This window comes from Vanacampus margaritifer, chromosome 2 (assembly GCF_051991255.1).
Source record: "Vanacampus margaritifer isolate UIUO_Vmar chromosome 2, RoL_Vmar_1.0, whole genome shotgun sequence".
Classification (NCBI taxonomy): domain Eukaryota; kingdom Metazoa; phylum Chordata; class Actinopteri; order Syngnathiformes; family Syngnathidae; genus Vanacampus; species Vanacampus margaritifer.
In genome coordinates this window covers 8,919,833-8,945,276 of record NC_135433.1, presented here as the reverse complement: position 1 = coordinate 8,945,276, position 25,444 = coordinate 8,919,833, and the positions used below count along the sequence as shown (strand labels likewise).

Genomic DNA, 25,444 nt, shown 5'->3' with positions numbered 1-25,444 from the left:
GATTTTTCGAAATGATACCCCTAAATCCCAAAGGGTCAAATTTCGCCCTGATCCTAAATTAGGGAATAAATTGAAAAAAAACATTGAAAAAACATATATTTTGGTGTTCAGTGACTTTATAGCAGTCATTTAATGTATAATTCATAATTTTCCTAAGCTGACAACAGAAGCGAATGTAAATGCTTTTAAATCCAGGTTTAAAACTTTGCTTTTTTTCACATACCTCCGATTAAGGTCTTTTAAACTTTTTTAAATCATGTTTTTTTTTTTAACTCATTCACTGCCATTGACAGGTATAGACGTCAAAAATTCCTTCTATTAAATTTTTCTCTCTCCACTTTTGTTAACAAGAGTATGAAAACCTAGAAAAAAAGTTATTTTACATTTTCAACAGATATAACATTTGTGCCGCGACCCTTGTGAGGACTAAGCGGTTAAGAAAATGGATGGATGGATGACATTTGTGATTAATCGTGAGTTAACTATTGAAATCAAGCAATTCATTAAAATTTTAAAAAATGTAATTGTCTGACGGGTTTAAAAAAAGAAAGATTTTTTTTAAATTAAATTTGCAATAGTAATTAATCGCATGACTTCAGTAGTTAACTCACGATTAATTGCAAATGTTATATCTGTTCTAAATATACAATAAAAAATAATAGGTTTTCATACTCTAGTTAACAAAAGTGGGAAAAAATGTTAAACTAGTAGAAATAGTTCAAATATATTTTTTTACGTCTATAGCTGTCAACGGCAGTGAATGAGTTAAACTTCCTTAAGCTAAATGTTTCTAAAGTTTGCCGTCTAATGTTTTAACATTGTCAGTGTACGTTCTTTTAAGTAAATTTTGTAACCTACTTTTGCTTTCTCTTCTTTGCTCTAACTAGTGTTTGTTGATACCTATAGGTGTTGTTTTTCCTGGTGTTAAGTACATTGAGCCTTGTGTATGAAATGTGCTATACAAATAAACTTGCCTTGCTTGTTATGCGTTTCATTTTTTTTTTATTGTGCAGTTTCAGTCTGACTATAAAAGCGCACGGCTGTAGCGCCCGTAGCTCTCAATCCGCATTTCCATCTCCGGCGCAATCAGACATGTTGCCATGGCGACTGTCCTCGCCACAAAAGAACAAGCATCTGCGACGCTAGCTCGGCTAGCTGGAGTGTAAACACAATCAATTCAACGACGTACTCCCAACAGCACAATAGAAGAAAAGCTTGCCGGTTTGATTCATCCATTTATTCGTTGTCATGTACAAATTGTATTCTGGTGGTACAAAGCTGTTGTAAGCCTCCAGTGCTCAACCTTCTGTCGGCTGTATCACAGTAAAAAAAAAAAAAAAAAAAAAAAACTGAAAAAAGGAAAAGCAAATACCGTTCTGATCAATATCAAGAGGTACTTTGGCAAATATAAATTATGTTTTCGAAGGCAAGCGGATCTCTTGAACAATGCAACGCAAGGGGACAGAAAACAGCAATGAGTTAGCCTCTGTCAGCTTCCATTAAAAATAATAATAAAAATTCATAAAAATATTTTATTTTAAACACTTAAAACAAGTGGACACAGGGGAAGAGCCTTTCTTCCGTTACTTCATCGTTACATACGCCCAACTCACATTTTCTATGGAGATTTCTGTTCAGCTTTGCAAGAAAACTCAAACTGAACAACATATATTATCAACTGTGTGCAACTATGTGACGTCCATTTGAACATCCGTGAACTGTCACCTCTTTCCTACTAACCGACACAGGTGGGTAAAGCGCACAATTTGAAAGCGGGCAAGATACTATTTCAAATGTCCTTGTCTGTGTTGGGCGAATCTCTGGCGCTGGTCAACTACGGCGCAACACTGCACACAAAGGAGAGCAAAAAAAGAGTGAAAGAGCAACGGACCACTGAGGGGGAAACTGGATTTTAGTGTACGTCTGTGATCGGAGGAGGCGTGACGAGCGGGCGCGAGTCCAGTCGGGCGGGAGGACATTTTGTGTCGTTTCAGAGGTATTGTTGTAGAAAGTGCAGCAGCATGATCTCATAGTGTTCTCCAGACTCGGGGCAGCGGATGCTGTGTCGCTCGTTGGGGTACACCTGCGACAAAGATACAGAACTCGCTCAAACAAGTTGCAACTCATTCTATTGTAAATGTTTGATGTGTCCCAAAGACGTATTTTTACGTGTTTTATGGTTTGTTTGTTTTTTTAATGCTAGAGCATACAGAAGGCTTTGACGAAGCCTCAACTGCAAAGAACGGTTTGAAGAAATGGTAGTTTTTACACAAACGGCCAGCAGGTGGCAGCAAAGCAAAAGAGATCAACCAGGGCCATGTTGAAAAAACCCCCGCAATTTCTCACAATTCTTAATAGATTTGTGAATAATGATGAAACGTAGCTATATTTTAATGCTAATTGCTGCCAAACGGAAACATAGAAATATACTTTTTTTTCCCTGATGAAAGAAGAGACTCTTTTTATAGCAATAGAAGACAATATTCTGTGGGCCTTGCAAAATCGGTCAAAATCCAGTAAAACAGCCGGGAGCGAAGGGGGTTGCTTCAGGGAAAACGGCTGGGAGTGAATGAGTTAAGTGCATCCTGTCAAACTTTTGTAGAAAAAACATGACGGTATTCATATAAAGTTAGGAATGGCGGGAATTTCAATTTGAATGCACAACTTGCGCTTCCTTCATTTTAGTTTAAAATGACTTACCTGGACTAGAAATCTATGCCCAATTAAAGTTAAAAGTTAGAATTTGGTCAATCATTGCGCCTTTTGCAACTGCAAATCGTAAATCCCTGTTGTGGTAGCATGCTAGCAGCGAAAGCTAACTTCCATTACCTAATTGCCATGTTAGTTGCCATGACAACTACTTCTTTGTCTTCCATTTCTTCTACTTTATTTTGGCAGTTCTCAAATACTTTTTGGTGCATTACCACCTTTGGAAAGAAGGTGGCGGTAATGCACGGAAAGTCAACACGATTAGGTAACATTTACAACAACACTGGCATTTCGGGGGGGGGGGGCAGTCTGAGCGTTGGTTTTAATATCTACAAGTCGCACCTTAGTACGAGTCGCAAGACCAGCCAAGCTATGAAAAACAAAAGTGACTAAGTCCGAAAAATACGGTACCAATTCTGATTAAACCAAACTTTTCCAACCAAATTTTCATTTATATATTTACTAGCGATAGCCGATGTAAAGGACAACGGTTTTATTTGCTAAATTTCAGTCAATGTTGGACCTCTTATTTTCTAACTTCCTCTTTGGGCGGAAGTTTATTTTGAAGGAATGCGGAAAGGGAGAATGGCGTCGGAGACGGCAAATTGACCGAGAGAGCATTTGAAGAGTTAAAAACAGTTTCGCGCACGACAAATCCAACATTTTAAGATACTTCGCCGGGTTGAAAGTGGCAATAAGGTTAAGAATTGAGCTTATCTTTAAATAGATTTATGTTTGTGTTGACCTTTTGAGTTTAATTCGTCAGACTTGATCTGTATAGAGGAAATGTGAACGTGTCTGATTGACGGTGTTATGTTTGTTTTATTTTCCAGCTCTTACGTTGTAAGAGGTTCGTGTATGAGATAAAGAAAGGAAAATTAAAAGGAAACTTCAGACCACCAGTGAAGCTTCATTATTTCAACCGACGCTAAAGCCAATATTGGGCATTTTGACGAATATCGGTATTGGCCTTTTTCAAAAAATCTGACGGTAAATCCAAAACCATTTTAATCTCAGGAAACGATTTATTTAGATTTCCAGTTAACTTTATAAGAGATGCTGCTGACCCAGGGAACTTTCTGAACTTTTTATTTTTGTTCAACATTAAAGCAAAGAAATGTGAAAGTTTAAGATTTCAAGTATTTTTAAATTTGGGGAAAAAAATATTTACTGTATTGTACAAAAATATAGAGAGAGAGCTAAGGTATTTACTTGACGTACTGATAACCTTGGGAGCTCCCTGAACATTATTTTAAAATTAAAAATTAAGTAAAACTTGTCATCAGTGAGGTTTTGTCGTACGAGAAATATGTATAACTAAATAGTGGAAAATTAAGGGTAGGATCATTTTAAGTTCTCTGAACTTCTACTTGCTTCTTTTTCCACCTTTGCATAACTTTTGTTTTTTTAAACTTGATGTTACTCAAATAAAGGGGGAAAAAAGTATATCTAAGATTTAAAAAAAAATACATTTTTAAAAGTCTGAAAAATTGTTCAATAAAAATGCATTAAGACAACAAAGTCAAGATTGACCTTTGTATTAAAAAAAAAAAAAAAAAAAAAAAAAAGTCAGCCCCCCCCCCCTTTTTTTTTTTATAAAAAGTGAATATCGGCTTAAATTATGGGCTATCGGCCTCCTTGACTACCAACAATCGGCATCGGTGTCGGCCCTGAAAAAAACTCTGTTTATTTATTTTTTACATTAGATAAAACATTACAGGTCGTGATTGCCGTGGTTGCCCAGGTTTCCCATGTCTTTTTAACGATAGGAAACATCCATGTTAAAATGCAGTGCAGCTCTAACTAAACTTTGATACAACTCTTATATTGGATCTGATTGGATTGTAATCATTATCAAACATTTAAGTTTTTTTTTTTATATATATAATTTACTAGGGGTGGGAATTGCCTCGTACTTGCCGATTCGATCTGTATCACGATTCATAGGCCCCGATTCGATTAGATACCGATTAATCATAATATGAATCTATAAGTCGATTATTGCCTCTTTTTTTTTTTTCAAAATGTTGAAAATAATAATCAGTAGTGATAGACAAATGAAGCTTCATGAAACACTTGTGATATTGTTTGACTCTTGTAGCTGGCACTCTTGGTTTAAATGGGCCAGCTAGCTAGCTAGCTAGCTAAACAGCTAACCAGACAGACAAATGAAGCTTCATGAAACACCTGTGATATTTTTTTACTCCTCTAGATGGCACTCTTGGTTTAAAAGCTAACCTCAAGTAAGATGTTTTGTTGAATATTTCCATCAAAAATTGATGTTTAAAAATCGATTTTGAATCGATACGAGAATTGTGCACGGTAATATCACGATATATCGCCGAAACGATTTTTTTTTTAACACCCCTATAATTTACTATTGTTCTATTGTCAATGAGTTATTGTGAGTGTGATATAGTAACCTGAAGTTGATAGGGCTTCCCAGCACGGATGATCTGTGACACCAAGAAATTGGTGTGGAAAAAGTGCACATTTTCATCTAGAAATCCATGTAGAATCAGCAAACGGTTGGGCCTGGAAAGACAGTTACGATTCCTACGATCAACATGTGCAAGCCAGGACGATTCACAGCCACATCAATCTTTCAACAGATGGAACGTGCAATGTGAAAAGGCTTCAACTGACTCGCTGGGCAGCTTGTCCACATGCAGCGCCACCGAGCCTTCCTCGTAGCCCTGCTGGTTGTTCTCAGGCACGTCCATGTAGCGTTCCGTGTAGCCCGTGTCGTACGCCATCCACACGGTCACCGGGGCGCCTGCAATGGCCAACTGACAGAGGCACAATGCGGTCATGTAGTGGTCTGGTGCAGTATGGCAAATATAAATAAATATAGAACAAGAACAATGTTATGGAACAGTGGGGTTGTACATTTGGTGCTGCTCAGCTTCACAAATTCTTTGTCTGCATCTTTTCCAGTGTTTGGACGCCTTGTCAAACACTGACACCTTGTGGGCAGCAATTGAAACTACAACTTTATTAATGTTCACTAATCAAAAATTAAGGATGTACCTGTACAGTGTTCCCTCATTTATCATTGGGGTTACAATCCAAAAAATACCCACAATAAGTGAAATCCAAGACTTTATTTCAATTTTATTTATGATAAATGTTTTAAAGCTGTAAAAATCTTCATCACACTATTCTCAGAGGTGTTTACATTTTCTCACATTTCTCTCATTTTAATTTTTTATTTATTTCATACATTAAAAAAAAAAAATCAAATGGGGGGAGAAAGAAGTAAAACTGATAACATCTGCCACTAACATAATTATAATGAACAATTCTACAAAATAATAAAAAAGTAAATTCAATATAATATTTATTTTAAATTTTTTGAAGCTACAAATGGATGGAGGCATTTCGATTTTACAATCAAGATTATTACACAAACTGAACCCCTGGATGCAAATGTATATATTTTTTTTTAATGTTTTTGTTTTGTTCTATACGCTGGATTAGGGGAAAAACTTTTTGCAAGTTATTTGGGAAAATTTGGTGATGGGCTTTATACATAATTTTAAGGTGGTTATAGTCCACCAATTTATCAACTTTTAAGGATTTTAATTGCATAAATATTAGGTATGATCACTGTACCCGTTACCATTAATGATCCGAACAGCACGTTTTTGGAAAAAAAAAGACTGGTTTGGTGTTTAAAAACTCAAACTTAAAAAAATATATATGTAAAAAAAAAAAAAAAAGGGAATACTGTACAATATATATGCTTTAGAGTAAATTTCAATTTTGGACTTGTTCTAAACTTTTGAGCATTCATCCATCCATCCATCCATCCATTTTCTTGGCCGCTTTTTCCTCACAAGGGTCGCGGGGGTGCTGGAGCCTATCCCAGCTGGCTTCGGGCAGTAGGCGGGGTACACCCTGAACTGGTTGCCAGCCAATCGCAGGGCACACAGAGACGAACAAACACACTCACATTCACACCTAGGGACAATTTGGAGTGTTCAATTAACCTGCCATGCATGTTTTTGGAATGTGGGAGGAAACAGAGTACCCGGTGAAAACCCACGCAAGCACGGGGAGAACATGCAAACTCCAACCAGGAAGGCCGAAGCCCGGACTCGATCTCACATCCTCTGCACTGGGAGGCGGACGTGCTAACCAGTCAATTGTTTCAATTTCATTGTCAAAAAATTACGACTTCAATCTGGTTTTTATTTTATTTTAACAATGCTACTTCATACCCACTATACAGACACGCTGCGTTATGCGTTCGTTTTATTGTTTTGTTTGCTTGGTTTTTAACTCGGTAAATGTGGCAGAACCGCATCAACAACCCCAAATGTTCAGGCCTAACCTTGAATATGTTGGGCCGCTGGATGAGGCCCATGAGAGAGAGGAAACCGCCATAGGACCAACCGTGGATGGCCACGCGGCTCAGGTCCACAAAGTTAAACTTCTCGGCCACATACTGAAGACCCTCCACCTGGTCTTCAATCTCCACTTGACCCTGAGGAAAACAATTCAGCGTGGTCCTTAAAATGACATGCATGCTGACTAACTTAAGAAAAAAATAAAATAAAAAAATCAGGTTACCATTTTGTTTTTAAGTGCGCCTTCAAATTCAAGCCCCCTCTGACAAGACCCCCTCCCATCGATGACAACTACAGCGTAGCCCAATGAGGCCAGCGTGTTCAAACGGAGGTACTTCATCCCCTTGAAGGAGTTGTTGACTAACTGCACCTGAGAGAAAACAAAGAATCAACAACACTTTTCCCACACGCAAGCGCCACATAGCGTCGCGGCTCATAAAAACTTTTGACAAAACAACGCGGCGTGGCGCCACAAACCTGTGGGCCTCCGTACACAAAGAGAATAGTCGGATGCTTCCTGCCGGGCTGCAGGTTGTGAGGCTTGTAAACCATCCCGTAAAGCTGGAAGCCGGACTTGCCGGGAAAGTCGAATATCTCAGGCGGGTTGTAATCTCCTGGGCAACCTTGGCAGACACATGAATGCGTCGTCAAAAGCTTGCCGCTGTGTTACACGATACATTTTGTTATTTCTCCAGTGGTGGGTGGCCAAGTGCAGAAAGGACTTCAAAAAACACAATTTGAAAAAATGCATCCCATGAGAGTAGCAGTGAATGACAATCAACTTTGACACAAAGTACTGTACTCTCAGATGGTCAAAATTGTCTGGAGGGGGCTTGTGAGACTAATAATAGCCTAGCATAGTCCTTGATATAATCAAGTTCGCTACACTTTGTCCCGCTTCCAGTGATTGCTCCAAAATTGAAGTCACAAACGGCGAGGCAACCTTCACACTTGAGCAGCTATTCAAGAAAATCTCATCCTCAGACTGGGTGTTTATTTATTTACCTTCAAATTTTGTATATACAGACGCTCCCCTACTTACGAACATTCGAGTTACGAACAACGGTACATACGAACATGTCTGCGCGCATGTCAAAAAATGTTCGGAAAGAGATGCTGTAAGTTAGATTTTGTATTGCGCACCTTTTTCAGAGTACTGTAGTGCTTCTTTCCGCCGCTAATACCGACGCTTAACGATAGCTGAAAGAGCGGCTATCATTTACCTGGTGACTCCATCATGCTGGCCCAGAATTCGGGTGCGATGTGTAACGGATCGCCTTCCGAGCTGATCAGCTTGTAGACGTGGACGCAGGGAGGCGTACTCACGTTACTGTAGTGGCTGACGAAAAACTCAAAGTTCTGCCGGGTGAGAGCGGAGATACAGCACGTGCAATGTCATATAAGCACACGACAAAAGATGGCAAGGAACGAGACAAATATTCATAATAGCCATCTTACTTGACTAATGAAGCAGCTATGAGAAAAGCCAGGTTTGGTGAGTCTGACCACATCGCCTGGTGAGTCATAGCTGACCACATAGAGGTGATGCTCCAGCGGAGTGTCTCTGGTGCCTTGGAAATACACCAACTTTGCCATCTCATTCACCCAGATCTAATAAAGGAGAAAGGGTTGGGAAATGTGACCCAAAATTAACAACTGCAGTCAAGTATGTGTTATCGTAGTCGATTCTTTCTTAGGAGAAAGTCAGGTGGAGGCGTTCGATCAATCAAACATGTAAAATTGCGTTTCTATGGATCAAAACAAGATGTACGTATATTGTCTTACCTTTGACCCATGTCTGGCAAGCACTTCCCATTCTCCACCCGTCAATGCAATTTCCTCCTTGACTGCACATTTAAATTGTCCTGTTGGAAAAGTATGAAATAATCAACATGTTCCTTGGGATCATAAAAAAAAACATTTCAATAAAAGATTCTGTCTTAACTCTTTGACTGCCAACCATTATCCAACAACCCCCCCCCCCCCTCCCAAGACAATGCCAGCTGATTTCGAGTATTTTAACTCATCTTTCAAGGCAAACAGAATATTGTGTGTTTCGACCATATATACATGGTGGGTGCCAAATGGAAAAATCGCGTTCCATTCTTTCATTAGAAAAAAAAGGTATGTTTCTACCTTATTCCGTTCTTTAGTAACCATTATTAGAAAATATTGGTAGGTAATTTCAGTGACATTGAGCGAAAATTGAAAAGAAGGAGAAAAACGAGCTTTTTGTGAAAAGATTTTCTGCACAACAGTGACTTTGACACTTTGCTATTTTTTGTTTAGTGACGCTCTGTGAATTAGATTTAATGTGACAAAGGCTTTGATCATCCACGTCATCCTTGAAAACGTTCTACTTCATCAGATTTGTCATGTTTCATTGTAATTCCATACAGCGGGAGCCCATTGAAAAGAGATACAATGCTGCCATCTGCTGGCCATAGTTAGTGGCTGTTTTGGGATTTTACAACCCCAATGACAGGGCAGTGCTGCACAAGACGTTGCACTGCTCATTGAGAGAGAGAGAAAAAAAAAACGTAGTTGACGTCAATTGACGTTATTGGCGGCATTCATTAGGATTTTAGCATACGTCATTAAACGTTTTTGGCGGTCAAAGAGTTAAAAACTAGCAAGCGATTTGATGTTAATCCTGACCTTCTATGTGCTGGTAATCCTGTGTCCACTTGTAGCAGCTAGGTTGCAACAGGGATGTAATTTTATACAGATGACTGAAACCTGTTTTGGACTCGTTGATCCAAATGAAACTAAACTCTTCTTCTGATGTTTGAATAAATGGATAAAATATATCATGGACCTGTGAGGAGAAGCACAAACATGCAGACACATTAAGATTTCAATGACAACCAAACGCAATTATCTGAGATAGCTATGACTAGAAGTAGACATGGAACGCACACTTCAAATGCCAAATAAAATGATCAAAGTTGATGGCCTTCCATACGTGCTATTTCCATCGTGTTTTTAAAACAAGTGACGTTGTTTGAAACATCACGATAATCTTTGTGCGGCGACTTGGAGAACCCCTCGGAATTCCAGCCTGTACAAGATTACTGGATTTTATTAACTGAAACTGGCCAGTCAATTGAAGATGGATTTCCCCGCATAGCAGATGAAAGGAAAAAGTCAAATGATATGGTGAGAAATAATTAGGGCATAAGTGTGTACTCTAATTTGAAGTCATTTATTGTCCAGATGTTTAAGGCGATATCGCACAAAAATATTCCCCCAAAAAGACAATTCCTCCAGAACCCATGATCCGATTTTCAAAACTCTTAATGTATTGTATTAAGGTTGAAATTGGCTATTCCAACTAGACTCCAAATTTGGACAGACTGTCATTTTTTAGAAATCTTGTCTAGGAATCGACTGATAATAGGCCGGGACGATTAGTCATTTTAAACTCATTGAACAATTTATTTGAATTTTCAGTTAACATCACAAATAGCGTTCAGTATCTTTCTTCATTTAAGTTCATGTTTTCCTTCATTTATCTACACATGCTGACCCTGGGAACCATCTGAAATTGTTTTTGTTCCACATTAAAACAAAGACTTTTTAAGACATACTGTACTTACTGATAACCCTTGGAGCTCCTGGAACATTTTTTTTTTTAAATAGAAATTTAAACGTCTCATATTATTCAACTTTTCAACATGCTAAAATAGTTCTCAAATGTGTAAAACACACGCATTCGTCAAAATTGACTTTGGATCTAATATTTTTGCTGTCCCTAAATCAGCCAAAAAACGCTCCGTTCAAAACAGCCTCTTTTAGGGGCGTGTCCCTTATGTAAATAGCTGCACCAGGCCACGCCTAGGCCATACCCTTCTTTCTCGAAGGGGCAGTGATTTCGGTCATGGTAGCCATGTGCTAATGTTGTGAATAGAAACGTCAGCCCATGGGAGAAGAAGAAAATAAAAATACTGACATGTCTTTTACACATTTGACAACTATTTTAACAAAAAGTGGCATAACGTTTTACCATAAGAAAAAGTAGCATAACGTTACTACAGAGACTATGTTGTAGCGTTAGTTTGTGATTAGGCAACGGTTATTTTGCAGTAACCGGCAAATTTCCCGCGAACATTATTTTGCCGCGAATGTCTCCGATTTGCCGTGAATACTTGTAGGCATTTACAAGCGGTTAAGAATAACACAAATGTGCACATTTAGGCCACTGCGCGGTCGCAACGTGCAAGCCGTCTCGTCGAGACCACTTAGCGGCCGGTTAGCATCACAAAGTCATGTCAACTAGGTGGCGAGTTGCCAGTCACGGCAAATTAACCACTGCGGATTGTGTCTTGACAAAACAATACGCAACCGCTTCATATTATACAACCACCGTCTGCTTTATCATATTTGACCTCTTGTAACCAAACAACCTCCACATGACAAACGTAGCTCCCACTTTAGTCATTAAAAATACACCAGTAATATGGTCGAAGGTGCACATCGCTTATTAGAAAAGTGCAGCTCTAATGATGAGTATCATTTCTTTGTAGGTGCTGTTTTTGTTGAGTGTTTTACAAAACTCACATATAGAAGGTACATATACCACATGCAGAAAGAAATACAGGAGGTGCGTACATTAATCCAGACGTCGGTGGTCTCTTCATAGATGACATATGGTTGCGTGTTAACGGGGACTCCCTCCAGACTGGCCTGCCTCTGATCTGTATCGTCTGTAACCGGGATGAAGAGAGATGGCGGCAGCAGGACGAGTTGCAATTTCCTCTGACTGCGATCCAGCAAAACTGCCCAGCCACTAAAAAGGAAGGAGCAGAAAATGTTTTTAAGACTTCTTCAGAATGGAGGAGTTTATTTTATTTTAAACATATGCAGTATGATGCCATTGTTATTCCGAATGTTACAGAGAACAGTTTCAGCTGTTTACTTCAAAAAGTGAAACCCATATTACGTTGAGTTGCGCAATACTTGTAGCTCATTTTTATTCATTTATTTTTATGACTTTTTAAGTAATATATTTGCTTAAGATTGAAAATGTTTGTTAGTTGTAAGATATCTTTATATTTGTAACACAAAATAAAAATATTGAACCTGTGTGTGTTGGATCCATACGAGTTTCACTTTTTGAGATGAATTACCAAAATAATTAGTTTTACACAATATTCAAATTCATTGATACGCACTTCAATATAAGTGAAATGACATACTGTAGCGGTTCTCAAACTTTTTATACCAAGTACCACCTAAAAAAATATATATTTTCTTTGCAAATACCACCTTCACGACCAACATTAAAATACAGTTATACCTAAAAAGTATATTTAGTATTATTGTAAGCCAATCTAACGTTAGTTTAAACTTTAACACTGTGCTTAAACATAGAAAAAAAACAAAATACACTTAAATAATGATTCTATTAAAATGCACAGCACATAAAAGATACACCAAAAAAAGTACCAAAATCAATGTTTACAATAAACATTTCCACTTAAAAAGTTAAACGCAACTGAACTGTACTCGGGCATTGATTCTTTCACAAACCACTAGAGGGAGCTCTCGCACCACACTGAATCACTGGCAGAACTGAATCAACACCTACTATTTGCCGTCACTTGTCCATCCTACTCTAGCGATGTATTCCGTCCCTGGAAATAAGGAGGTGAAAGGGACAACCAGCTCTTTATCTTGCATGCTCACAATCTGGAGATACGCACACATACAATACAAAGCGTTAGGAGTGTGTGGTGATAATGACGTTGAAGAGAAAATAACAAGTCAAGCGTGACTCACTCTTCCTTGATGGTCTGTCTTGATCTCTGCCAGTTTAAGTGTGGCCTGTGGATTTTTGCTACCTACAAATCCCAAAGTAAAAAATTGAATGAAGCCGCACTCAATAGATTTTTGTGCTGTACCGTAGTCAAAATATGTGTTGGACTGCAGTGACCTGTTCGGGGGTATCTGTACGCATCTGCTTTGCGCTCTTCCAGTGCTGGAGATGGCACATGAATAATTTCGACTTCCGTCTCATCGACCTCTTCATACAGCAGAAACACTGTTTTACCCCCACTTGAGTCTACGAGGGGGGGAAAAATAACACATTGGACATGCGTATGCGCAGCAAATTTGAAATATACATAGTATTCACATGACGTCACCGACCCCCACCTATCGACCCAGCAGGCCTTTCGTGAAGCAAACGACGCAACCAAATGCTGAGGAACGCTCGTGTTGCTTTGCATTGCCGCTTCACAATGGTGCACACGGGTGCCGTACACGGGTGCAAGATTGGGCGAACAAAGTAGTGAAATGAAACTTCTAGATCGTATTCACATGCAGTCATTTGCCCCACATTGTGTGCCGGTCCATGGAATGTCGAATGGGAACGGCAAAGAAGTGTCCGGAATTACAAAGATACATCGAAAGGATTTCCAACAGACAAAGTCTACCAAACCATTTTGATTCAGGTAAGTGTCATTGTAAGATGGTAAAAATGCTTTTAGCATAATGCGTTCGTGATGTATGTGAGCCGCTAGCCGTGGCTAGCTCTGGCTAAAAATAGATTTGTGGTCAAGATGTTCAATTTTGAGATCTCTCTAAATACCCTCCTTAAAGTCTTTTATTTTCCTTTCCCAGCAGCCCAAAAGTTTACATTGTTGTTAAAGTGTACGAAAATAAATGATGAATCAACAATGCTGTTGTTTTTGTTGTAACATGCTAGCGCTAGTAGCTAGCGCATTCGGGGGAACTAGCTACTTCAAAAATAACCCGAGATTCTTCGCCTCAAATTCACAATCGATAAATGCACATAGCAATCAATAAAATCCGACAGTACAGAAGACGCAAGAATGTCCGTGTTTTGAGAGCTATCCTACCTTAGAGCATACTTTGCAAGTCGTCCGGTGCGGGCAGTATCGGCAAATGTTTGTCATCCAATCGATTCCACTAACCAAACGTTTCAACGTGTACCGCTGCTAAGAGTGTTGAGCTAAATCTTCTGCATACGTAACGTTAGAGGAAGCATTTATCAATAACAAAAGAACATTCGGTGTAAACTCAATAGAAGCAAAGCTGACTTCACTGGAAAGTTGCCCCACCATGAGGTGATCTCGTGACGTCAGTGAATACAATGTACAGTGGAACCTCGGAGTCTGAACGTCTCAGAACTCGTACAATTTGGACTTCAACCAAAAAAATCTGAGTAAAAAATGCCTCGGAGTTTGAGCACCCAAACAAAGCAAGCTAAGCCGAACAAACCTTGAAAACGGGTAAACGAGTGAAGCCGAGCGAAGCCGAATGCTCACGTTGCGGTAGTTGAGACGATGCGCTTTTCATTTCCAGTCAGATCGTGAATACTCCCGGAGGTGCTCCACACTCGCGAGTGCATTTTGATTTTTCCGCGACAATTTTCTTCGCCATGGGCACAAAGAAAGACAACAGTGCCAGCGACAGCAAAGAAAAACATACAGTGCTACGAACCACAGTGGAATTAGGAATGAGATTATCGCGCCGTTGTAACTAATTTGACTACTTCTGTAAATACTGGCACGAGGACCCCCCTTAGCTGTTCAACAACGTGCCTGACATTAAACGACGCACGCAAGAACCGCTTAGTAGTCTAACAATATGCCCAACGTAAAATACACCAACTCAACACTGAACTAAAGCTAGCATTAACATAGCATTTTTCATCCACTGATGCCATCACACCACAACAGGTAAGGTAAGGTATTTTTATTGTTTAAATACTGTACTGTACTGTAAATGTAAAAATAAATAAATAAATAAATTAAAATAGGCATTTTCTGTTTTTGGAGCTTGGGAACGGATTAATCGCATTTACATTATTTCCTATGGGAAAAAATGTTTCGGAGGTTGAACATTTCGGACTTTGAACACTTCGCAGGAACGAATTCTGTTCAAACGCCGAGGTAACACTGTATAGTCTGAAAGCTTGTCAAAGGGGCAACATAATAATTTTGCCATCTGAGCTTGTATGCGCTGACCTTCCTCTGCTGAAGGATTCCACCAGTAGCCAGTAAAGCGATCAAACTCTTCTTGGATGACAAATGTTGCCACGCCCGCTGACTTGGGGTCTTCTTTGACATTATCCACACCTGGAGAAGAGTTAGGAAAAAGAAGAAAATTAAGTCATGCAGTAAACAAAATTGAATTCAACTGTACATGTTCACACCTTTGTGACAGTAAGTGAGTCTCTTTTCCTCGCCACTCTTAATGTTAGCTATCCACAGGTCATTATTGTTAATGAAGGCGATGAAGTCGGGGTTTCCCGGGCAGATCTTCGGATCCATCCGGGTTCCCGAGCACTGGGTCTTGATCTCCACAGGCTTGACGGGAGCCGACTGCTAAAACCGCAAGACGGGAAGAGAAGAGCGATATTTGAATATGTAGATAAAGAAAAGGAAAACATGAATGAGAAGGCAAAATCGCCACATGTTGAACTCTACAATCATGTGGCCAGACCGTGTGCCATCTCCAATCCTTGGATTCATGTCTGATATTATAGGATAAATGATTGACCAGCATGTCATTAAACAGCATTCTACTCACAATGAAGCCATTGTTGCCTCCGTCCCGACAGTAAAACAAGCTGTTGCTAGCCTGGAAGAGGAACAGGCCCGTCTGTGTGTGGTAGTCATAAGAGGTGATTCCAAAAGCTCCCAGGCGTTTACGCTCCCTCAGCAGTTCTTCCTCTCGTGAGTAGGCCCCTTGGTGTGGCGTCGCCTTCGAGCAAAAGCATATGCTCTTTTAGCATCAACACACACACACACACGGATATAAAAATAACCCTGTTCAAATGCCAGGTTTATGTAATAATGAAAAAAAAATGTGGCCATGGTAAAAAAAAAATCAAAAACTTATAAGCTCAATTGACACTAGGGCTGTCACAATCAAATATTTTTAGAATCAATTATTATATTGATTATTCTAAAGATTAATCAGCTAAAATTTTATTTTGCATTAAAGTGTATTACAAAACCATTTTCCACGATCACTGTTTATTGGTCAAGGCAATGCAAGGTAGCTTTATTTCTATAGCAAATAAAGTTGAGCTAATTGATGGATGGACCTACCTATCAAAAATATCATTCATCCCTCCCTCCCTCCATTTTCTCCAAGCTGTGTCCAAATTCATAGGCCTCAGAAGGCTGAATTTGTGTCCCGCATGACATAACTTCCGGCACATCACGACCCGGTGTCCAAATTCACACGGCCTTTGAATCCAGCCTTCAAATCTTCGTTTCCATGGAAACAGGCCCTGAGCGAAGGGCTGCTTCGGAGCACACTTTGGTAGCCTACATCGCTTTGCTCTTCTTCTACGCGGACTCATTCGTGAACGCTAATAGCGTGGCAGCTTGTTCAGTAAAGCCCCTCCCCCTGCCTGACGCTGGCTACAGATTGAATGGGCGCGAAGATTCCCGAGTGAGTAACAGACTCACGCCGGGCCTTGCAATACGAGTGACCCAACTTCCGAGTTTTTCTAGATGCGAGTGTTGGTTGGGGGAATTTTTGCTTTGATTTGAGAGCAAAAATATAAAGTTCATTCAGTGATCCCTAGCACCATCTAGTGGTGAACTAATAAATCATTCATTTTAAAAATTGTCAAAATAGTATGCAAAACTAGAAAAATTCCCGCAGAAATTTTGAATGGGACTGCTGACTCTTGTAAATGAGCTGAACAGTTTAAAATTTAAACGACTGGAATTGGTCAAGAAATGTGGAAGTTAACCATAATCAACATCAACTAAAAGTATCTCACTGTCCCTTGAAGAAAAATGCACTTTTCACGCACACACTTTTGGAAATATATTTTTTTGGTTCCCGCCACTCAAAGCCTAATTGCTCCACAGAGTGTAATAGAAGGCTATTTCACTCACTGTCTTTGAACCCGCACAGGGGGGAGAGCTTTCATTCCTTAAAATAAATTTCAACACTGAGCTAAAGATGGGGAAAATTGCTACAAAATGAGCTAAAATTCATATCGGTCGGATAACGTATGCGCGCGCAGCGTGTCTTGGAAAAGGGTGCTTGTCCCCTCCATTCATTTCCTATGGGAGTTTTTTGGGAATTGCGTCGCCATGTTAACTTGGAATTCCTAGAAAAGTAATGCTGCACCGAGTCAGATCGAGCCGCATCGTTTGATACCTCATTTGTCCCGGTGCGATCTACGGTACGGGCCGCATTTTTGCGGAAAAATCTGGGGATTTTCTAGGGTGGAGAGTAATATGTGTTGCTTTCAGCAGTCCCATGATAAAAATCTCTCTCTCTCTCTCTCTCTCTCTGCTTAGGGATGGCAGAATATACTGTAAAGTGATAAAAAATTAGCTAGCTAGTGTAGCAGTTGTGGTCCACACACTGTTTTTTGGGGGGAGCGAAGCACTTTCCTTACAATTCAAAACTTCATAAATATAATAAATGCAAAAAAAAAGAAGACATTTTAATGTCTCAATTTGTTATTCTGTCTTGCAAACCAGGCATGACGATTGTTTGCACCTCTACAAATTGAAGCAGAAATTATTGTTAATCAAATCATTTTGAACTGAAAATCGATTTTGAATCGAAACGCAGACCGAAAAATGAAAATTTAATGGAATCGTGAGACGGTCAAAGATTCCCACCTCTAATAAAAAACATCACTTTTTATAGTACCACATCATAGGGTGTTATATTATATATCACAAGACACCACTGTTTATACAATCGCCATAACAGGATTGCAATTGATGCTACACAAACCAAGAATGGTGGGAATTCACCTGGAAATGATCAAGCATTTGTTTCCACGACAAGACTAAGAGAGCCTCTTTGCGGATCTTCTTTGGGATTTCTGAGTAGAGCAAAGAGTTCTCTCTGCTTCCATAAGGCATTCCTGATAAAATGCACAGAAAAAGACACCTTCAACTAAAACCACAGACGAGAAGAAATGCAATGACGTGATTGTTTTTCATGTCATGAGATCATATTTGTGCCGCACAGCGTAAAGAACATGACTTGGGGCCGAGAGGTAAACAAAGCACAAGGGAGCAATTGAAAGAAAGGCACAAATCCAAAACGTGATGAAACTTACCGAGGTAGTATAACCGGTGGGAATGGGGAGCGTTTTCATCCTTCTTCTGCACAAACTGGAAGTCATGAGGAGCCTTGTTGGCGATCATGCCCGAGTACTTCCTGCTACAATGGATGATGTCACGGAGTCCTTCCCACGAGTGTTTCTCCACAAAGAACTGAGAGGGCACGTCCTCCATCTCTACCACCTCCGTGCTGTCCGATAGGCCGCCGTCCACAGTCGTCATCCTAACTGTAACACAGCTGAAGATTTCACACATCGGATTAAGTGGTGCCAAAACGACTTCAAATAAGACCCATCGGAATTCCCGCCCCCCCGGCTCATATACTTCCGGTTCAGGGGTCAAATCTCCCCAGGGGCCACAGTAGTGCACTGCAAAAACTGAACTCTTAAGTAAGATATAATTTCTTAAATTTCACCTAAATTTTCTTATTTTGCTCTGATAAATTATTCTTAACTCATTCACTGCCATTGACGGCTACAAACGTCAAAAATTAATTTCAACTATTTCTAATAGTTTAACATTTTTTAACAAGAGTAGAAAACCTATATATATTTTTTTAGAAATACAGATATAAAATGTGTGATTAATCGTGAGTTAACTATTGAAGTCATGAGATTAATTACAATTAAAAAATGTCCCCCCTACTTTTGTTAACAAGAGTATGAAAATGTACATTTAGAACAGATATAAAATTTGTGATTAATCGTGAGTTAACGAGTGAAGTCATGCGATTAATTACAATTAAACATTTTAATCGCCTGACAAGATGATTATTAGAAATTAGGGGCATCAGGAGATTAATTTTTTTTTAATCTTAATTAATCGCATGACTTCAATAGTTAACTCATGATTAATCACAAATTTTATATCTGTTCTAAATGTACAATTAAAAAAATCTTGGTTTTCATACTCTTGTTAACAAAAGTATAAAAAAAAATGAACTAATAGAAATAGTTTAAATGATTTTTTGACATTTATAACCGTCAATGGCAGTGAATGAGTTAAAATAAAGATCATTCTGCTTATTTTAAGATACGTAATACTTAAATATCTTATTTGATCAAGCAGTCTTGGCATTGAGTTTTCAGTACTGTGAGGCTTAAAACGAGCATTTTCCACATTTTAAGATGGCGAAACAACATCAAAGGCCCTGAACTGGGGTTTCATAAATTGAATTGCTTATTTTAAGATTTTGCATAATTAAGTAATAAGATAAATGGAAAAAGTACAAGTGTGAAAAACATTAGACAAAAGTTCAATATAGCACTTTATTGTAAGCATTTTTTTTTCTTGTTAAAATCATCAATTCGTGGTTTCGTTATATTTACTATGTTCATTTGTCTTCTTTCCGGCCACTATATGAATAAAATGAATGTGAATATATTTTAATCAATATTATTATTATTTATTTAGTCAATATGACTTGTTTTTAGACTAAAAATACTCTTTTTCTGTGGTTGATATGGGCCTAGTATTTTCTTATTTTTCATAATCTTACAGGTAAATTTAAGTAAAATTGTCTTGTTCTGTTGGCAGATAATTTTCCTTATTTGAAGTAACGGTCAGTATTTTGAATTTGAGATTGCTTAAGGTCAATTTTGGGTAATATGCCAGGTTCCCATTGGTCAGTGCGTGATTGTCACAACGGTACGCGTGGACTCAAAAAGTGGAGAAAGGGATTTTGCCATATTCACGCGCGAGTGCAATAAAGGAACATCACGTATCTGCGACCCACCTTACATACTCATCACATTTCCTACGGAAAGAAAACCTCAAATGGATCAGAGGTTTAGGGGTGCTATAAAGAAGTTTAGAAGTGTTTGGTTGCTACGAAAAGCAGGGGGTCGGGGGTTAGAGGTTGGGTGTAGTTTGATGTGGTTTTGGGGTACTTCATGCTCCAAAAATGGCATGGGAAGTCAGTGAGTAAACCAAATCTAGTAAACGTTATGCAGAGGAGAAAATGACTGTATAGTAAAATATAAACATATCCCAACCCTTATTTATGGAGAAGGGAACTCTTTTTGATACAACAGCTCCTCAAAATACGCATTGACAGTATGCATTAGGGGTGTGCCCAAAAAACCGATTCTCATTTAGTACGATTCAGAATCGATTTGAAATGTCCCAAAATCGATTTTATTTAAATTATTTTATACTGTCTTGTCTTTGTGTGCCTTTATTTGGAGCGCTGTTCATGTTAAACCTGGTTTGGCCACTGGGGGGCAGTGTGGTTCCACACGGTCTAATACACTGTTAAGTTGTAGCCACATTAGAGCGTAGAAGGAAAAAGTCACGATCAAGTTATTCCAATAAAAGTTAGTTTTTTTGCAGTGTGGTGCCGTTCTTTTGAGTGATAAAAGAGCCGCGAGTAGCGCGCTAATTAGCATTAGCGAGTCAGACTGGAATAGATCATTACGATTCCTTGCACATCTATAGATTGAAGCAAAAATCACTGTCAATCAAATCATTTTGAATCAAAAATGGTTCACAATCGAAAATCGATTCTGAATCGAATCGCAGACCCAAACATCGGAATCGAATCGGGAGACATTCAAAGATCCCCACCCCTAGTATCAAACATAGCTAAGATTTACAGTAAACTTAAGCCTGGTACACATACAAGGATTTTTCAGATCTTAAAAGATGTTTTATCTTAGTCAGACCCCACACATAGACATATAAAGATTTTTAAAAAATTGGGCATTTAACAGTTTTGGTTGTATTGTGTGTGGGGTGCTCAGATAATCTCATCACAGCTCCGCACACACATAAAGATAGTCTTCCACCACTGGTCAAGAATCCAGTCCTCCGAGGCAAAGCTCTCCCGTGATTTCACAAAAACTTTGTTTTTTCTCATATAACTTTATTGAACCATTCTAAACAATACACAAATACATTGTGAACACTACACAAACCTGTTAATACAAAAATAAAACAACAAAAAAAGCCAGGGGCGATCTTTAAATAAAAACATCTTTAAAAAAAATAACAGTTCTCATCGCTTTCTCGTTGATAGTGACTTCACAAACACGAAGACTTGGCACTTCGGGGTATGCGCCGATGTTTACCGAATGTTTCCGAAAGTGACAAAAGATGGCAGCAGTATAACGTGTTTGCAATGTTTGCAAGGAAATTATTGCTTTGGAAATGATTTCTTGCGCCTGGGCAAGCCACGTTTATATAAAAATGACATTGTGTAGGCATATAGGCTGTTTAATTTAAAAAATAAATAAATAACACGGAGAAAGCGGGGCTCGAACCCGTGACCACGCGGGGTAAAAGCAGTAAGCTCTACCCTACCACACGTTTGGGTAAGAGTACGGCCTGTAGTCAACACACAATTCACGACAACGATTGGTCCTTGTAACCGCTTGGTATTCATTAAATGAGTGGATGAACTTCAGGTAGGTGATATTAACTCATTCACTGGCATTGACGGTTATAAACGTCAAAAATTCATTTGAACTATTTCTATTAGTTTAACATTTTTTCCACTTTTGCTAACAAGAGTATGAAAACCTATATATATATTTTAGAAATACAGATATTATCTATATATATATATATATATATATATATATATATATATATATATATATATATATATATATATATATATATATATATATAATGTGTGATTAATCGTGAGTTAACTATTGAAGTCATGTGATTAATTACAATTTTAAAAAATTATCGCCTGACACGACTTAAGGATTATAAAAAATTCGGGGCCTCAGGCAATAAAATTTCTAATCGTAATTAATCGCATGACTTCACTCGTTAACTCACAATTAATCACAAATTTTATATCTGTTCTAAATGTACAGTAAAAAAATCTAGGTTTTCATACTCTTGTTAACAAAAGTAGAAAAAAAATTAAACTAATAGGCCCCGACTGGTTTTGGTCCCAATTATCGGGACAAATTCACTCTTAACACAGCTCTAATATAAAGATAATCTTATAAAACAGAAGATTGTCGAGCGTTTGACGTTCTTGGTCGGGACGGGGCAAAATCAGGACAAAAACAGCCCGATTCTCTTTATGTGCGTACCAGGCTTTAGTTTCACACCTAACAATCCACATTTTAGAGTGTTTGCCTTTGGAGGCTCCACTGTAACTACATGACATCAATTAGACTCGATCAACTGTGTTCATCAATCTTCACATGAATCAGCAAAAGGAGACACAATACCTTTTCCAGATACCCTCTTGAGTCTCGCAAAGCTTGACCTTCTTGACTCTATGCATCCACCGGTCAACGCGCCTCTGGAACCCTGCAACATGAGAGCAGCAGGTACAGCGGTGAAATTCCCCAAATAGCGTCGACAATCACACAATTGTCTGCTTCCTCCAAGCAGATAAGTTAAGCTTTAAAAATAGCGTGTGTCTCCCCCCCCGTGTTTGTTTTCTGCTGCATCAGTCCAAAGAACATGCCCTGGACAAAAATGAGTGGCACAAAGAAAACCTTTCACCAAGATGTTATGCAGCACAGTGGCTAAAAATCAGCAAATATTGTGGTTAAGAGTATTTTTTTTTTTTTACATTTAGTTATCTGTTGGGTGAGACTACGCTATTTGTTTTCAGCTCTGTTAGAAGCAAAGTACAGTGTCCGTGCAATTCTCCACATTCCTTCCTTTATAATCTGAGTTGGGAAGGGATTAGTGTGAGGAAAACTGATGAAGGGAAAATGTGCTCGATCCTCTGGAGAAGAAGTGCATTTATGATTATGTTAGGAGGACAATCATTTGCAGTGTGGCAACTTAAAAAGTTGAAGACACTGTAACATCATGCATCATTTTGAACATTAAGTACAGTTCCGTTAAATTAATTTAACCTTTAGTTTTAATTCATTTGTTGTTGTTGTTTTTTTTATAACTGCTTGTTTACAAACGTTTACTTGATACTTAGGTACTTTTTGTGCAACTTTTAAATGCAATACAGTAGGGGTGCGGCAAAAAAATCGATTCTCATTTAGTTCGATTCAGAATCGATTTAAAATGTCCCAAAATCGATTTTATTTAAATTATTTTATACTGTTTTGCCTTTGTCTGTGTGTGCCTTTATTTGAAGCGCTGTTCATGTTGTACCCAATTTGGCCACTTAGGGGCAGTGTGGTTCCATGCAGTCTAATACACTGGTAAGTTGTAGCTACATTAGAGAGTAAAAAGAAAAAGTCACAATCCAATTATTCCAATAAAAGTTGTTTTTTTGCAGTGTGGAGTTGTTCTTTTGAGTGATAAAAGTCCCGCGAGTAGCGCGCTAATTAGCATTAGCGAGTCAGACTGGAGTAGATCATTACAATTCCTTGCACATCTATAGATTGAAGCAAAACTCATTGTCAATCAAATCATTTTGAAATAAATAAATAAAATTGTTTTAATTGAAAATCGATTCTGAATCGAATCGCAGACCCAAAAATCAGAATCGAGTCGTGAGGCATTCAAAGATTCACACCCCTACAATACAGTTTAATTTGATCATATTTATGTATGTATTTTAATTATATTTAACCACACTGTTAATGTTCAAACAGTGCATGTATATGGATGTTTTGTTAGACTATATCATTTTAGAACATCAACATCACATGCCTACGTTATTATCACAGAGATGACGAGTTATTTTTATTCAACGACATGGCATATTAAGTAACTGACAGGAAGTGTAATTACTGCGCGCTCTTGCCACTAGTTTACGCTGTAAACAAATACAATGCAGATCAGCCTCTGTCAAGTTCTTTTAGAGGTAGTTTTTTTTTTTTTTTACATTAAACATTTTCTTTATTGTTCTTCATTTCTATAAAAGCATGAAGGAAAATGCGGGTGCAATAGTTACAACAGTTGAGGACCCCTGGTTGAAACCCAGCTGTCTGAAATAAAACGTCATTTTTGATGAACAAGCAACTAGACCAGGGGTGCTCGAGTTCGGTCCTCGAGAGCCCCTATCCAGCCTGTTTTCCATGTTTCCTTCCTGCAGCACAGTTGAATCTAATGATCAGCTAATCCGCAAGCTTTGCAGAAGCCTGATACCGATCCTGATCACGAATCAGGTGTGTTAGAGGACCGAACTTGAGTGAACTAGACTCACACAGTATTTTAATGTTGGTCATAATGAAGAATCATCGTGTGAGGAGGTTATTATTATTACCCCCTCCAAGCTGTGATGAGGTAACAAACATGTCCTGTAATTCTTTTATAAATAACAGCAGTCACCTGATGACTAACAGTAGGATCTATTAAAAGAAAGATATGAATGAATGTACAATCTGCGTACCTATCTTCTTTATACACTTTACAACAGTACTATTAGTTCACAACTTCTGATCAAATCAACTTCTAAGCCATGTGACATACTGTGTTATGGTTCAAATGAATGACAGAAAACGGGAAACCCCAACGAGAGTCTCCCCATAATTATAAATGCCCGTTTTTTCTTGACATGCAACGAAAAAAATATGTAGTCATCGTGTAAACGTTAATGTTTGTGTGAAACTAAATTGCAGCAACATTTCTGATGTTGGGAAGAAGCTGTCGACGATAGATCTTTGTTCTCTGATTTTATTTACTGACAAATCGGGACCACCGGTCAATTTAGATCCGGTGTTGAACATTTGCCACACGCAACGCTAAGATTAATGGCAGTGGGCGGTGAAAGCCTAACTTGGTTTTCAGACAGTAGCGAATGGATAAATCCTCGTTTCCTTGAATTTGACATCACCGTTCTCTTCTGTCATTTGCGCTCCGAAGCTATCTTGCTAACGATTGCTACCGTTAATTTAGCTCCGAGCTAACTGGCCGACAGCTAATGCTAGCGGTTTCGTGTTTGTATTATAAAAAAAAAAAACTGTACACCACCCGTACGAAACAAGACATAACAAAGGGAATTACTTACCAAACTACTCGCTGTTTTTTATACAGAGTAGGAGGCTTTATTAGCTTGTTGTCAATATTTTGGGACAGCTAAAGGTTGTAGCCATTGCCCAGGGTGGCCACACAAAAATGTAGCTTGCATACCGAGCGGAAAGGAGGCGGAACCTTTCTCGGAATGTGCTGTAGTGTGCACACCCGGTACACTTTCAGAAACGCACTGTGCCACTCCCGATGGGGTCATCAACGTTGGCGTCACTAATCCAAATCCACGCGTGACTCTTTATTCTGCGATTTTTCTGTGGCGCAACATTTAGGCCGACTGTTTACAACCTTTCGGATTTGAACGAATGCTGACCGGCATGAAAATGTTTTAAGTGAACCTCCTGGTGAGAAAATGAGGAATCTTTCTTATCACTGTACAATTAAGTGAAT

The 25,444-nt window shown here is 38.7% G+C and overlaps 1 protein-coding gene across 2 annotated transcripts; it reads right to left on the bottom strand.

Moving 5' to 3' along the window:
• Positions 1 to 1,222: 1,222 nt before the first annotated feature.
• Positions 1,223 to 25,226, bottom strand: LOC144044340 (dipeptidyl peptidase 9-like). Of its 2 annotated transcripts, none has more exons than XM_077558683.1 (21): positions 25,035 to 25,226; positions 22,336 to 22,417; positions 18,139 to 18,380; positions 17,828 to 17,940; positions 15,621 to 15,794; positions 15,244 to 15,412; positions 15,056 to 15,166; positions 12,997 to 13,125; positions 12,843 to 12,904; positions 12,652 to 12,752; positions 11,673 to 11,850; positions 9,720 to 9,879; positions 8,847 to 8,926; positions 8,520 to 8,672; positions 8,285 to 8,420; positions 7,539 to 7,684; positions 7,285 to 7,431; positions 7,046 to 7,198; positions 5,356 to 5,498; positions 5,133 to 5,244; positions 1,223 to 2,083 (listed from the first exon to the last, which is right to left on the bottom strand). In XM_077558683.1, the coding sequence occupies exons 2-21, from the start codon at positions 22,389 to 22,391 to the stop codon at positions 1,991 to 1,993; spliced, it is 2,658 nt and encodes an 885-aa protein (XP_077414809.1). In that variant the 5' UTR covers positions 22,392 to 22,417; positions 25,035 to 25,226; the 3' UTR covers positions 1,223 to 1,990. The 2 variants fall into 2 exon arrangements, with proteins under 2 accessions (XP_077414809.1, XP_077414807.1); XM_077558681.1 differs by having other exon boundaries at positions 15,244 to 15,415; positions 25,035 to 25,225.
• Between the last annotated feature and the right edge of the window lie 218 nt (positions 25,227 to 25,444).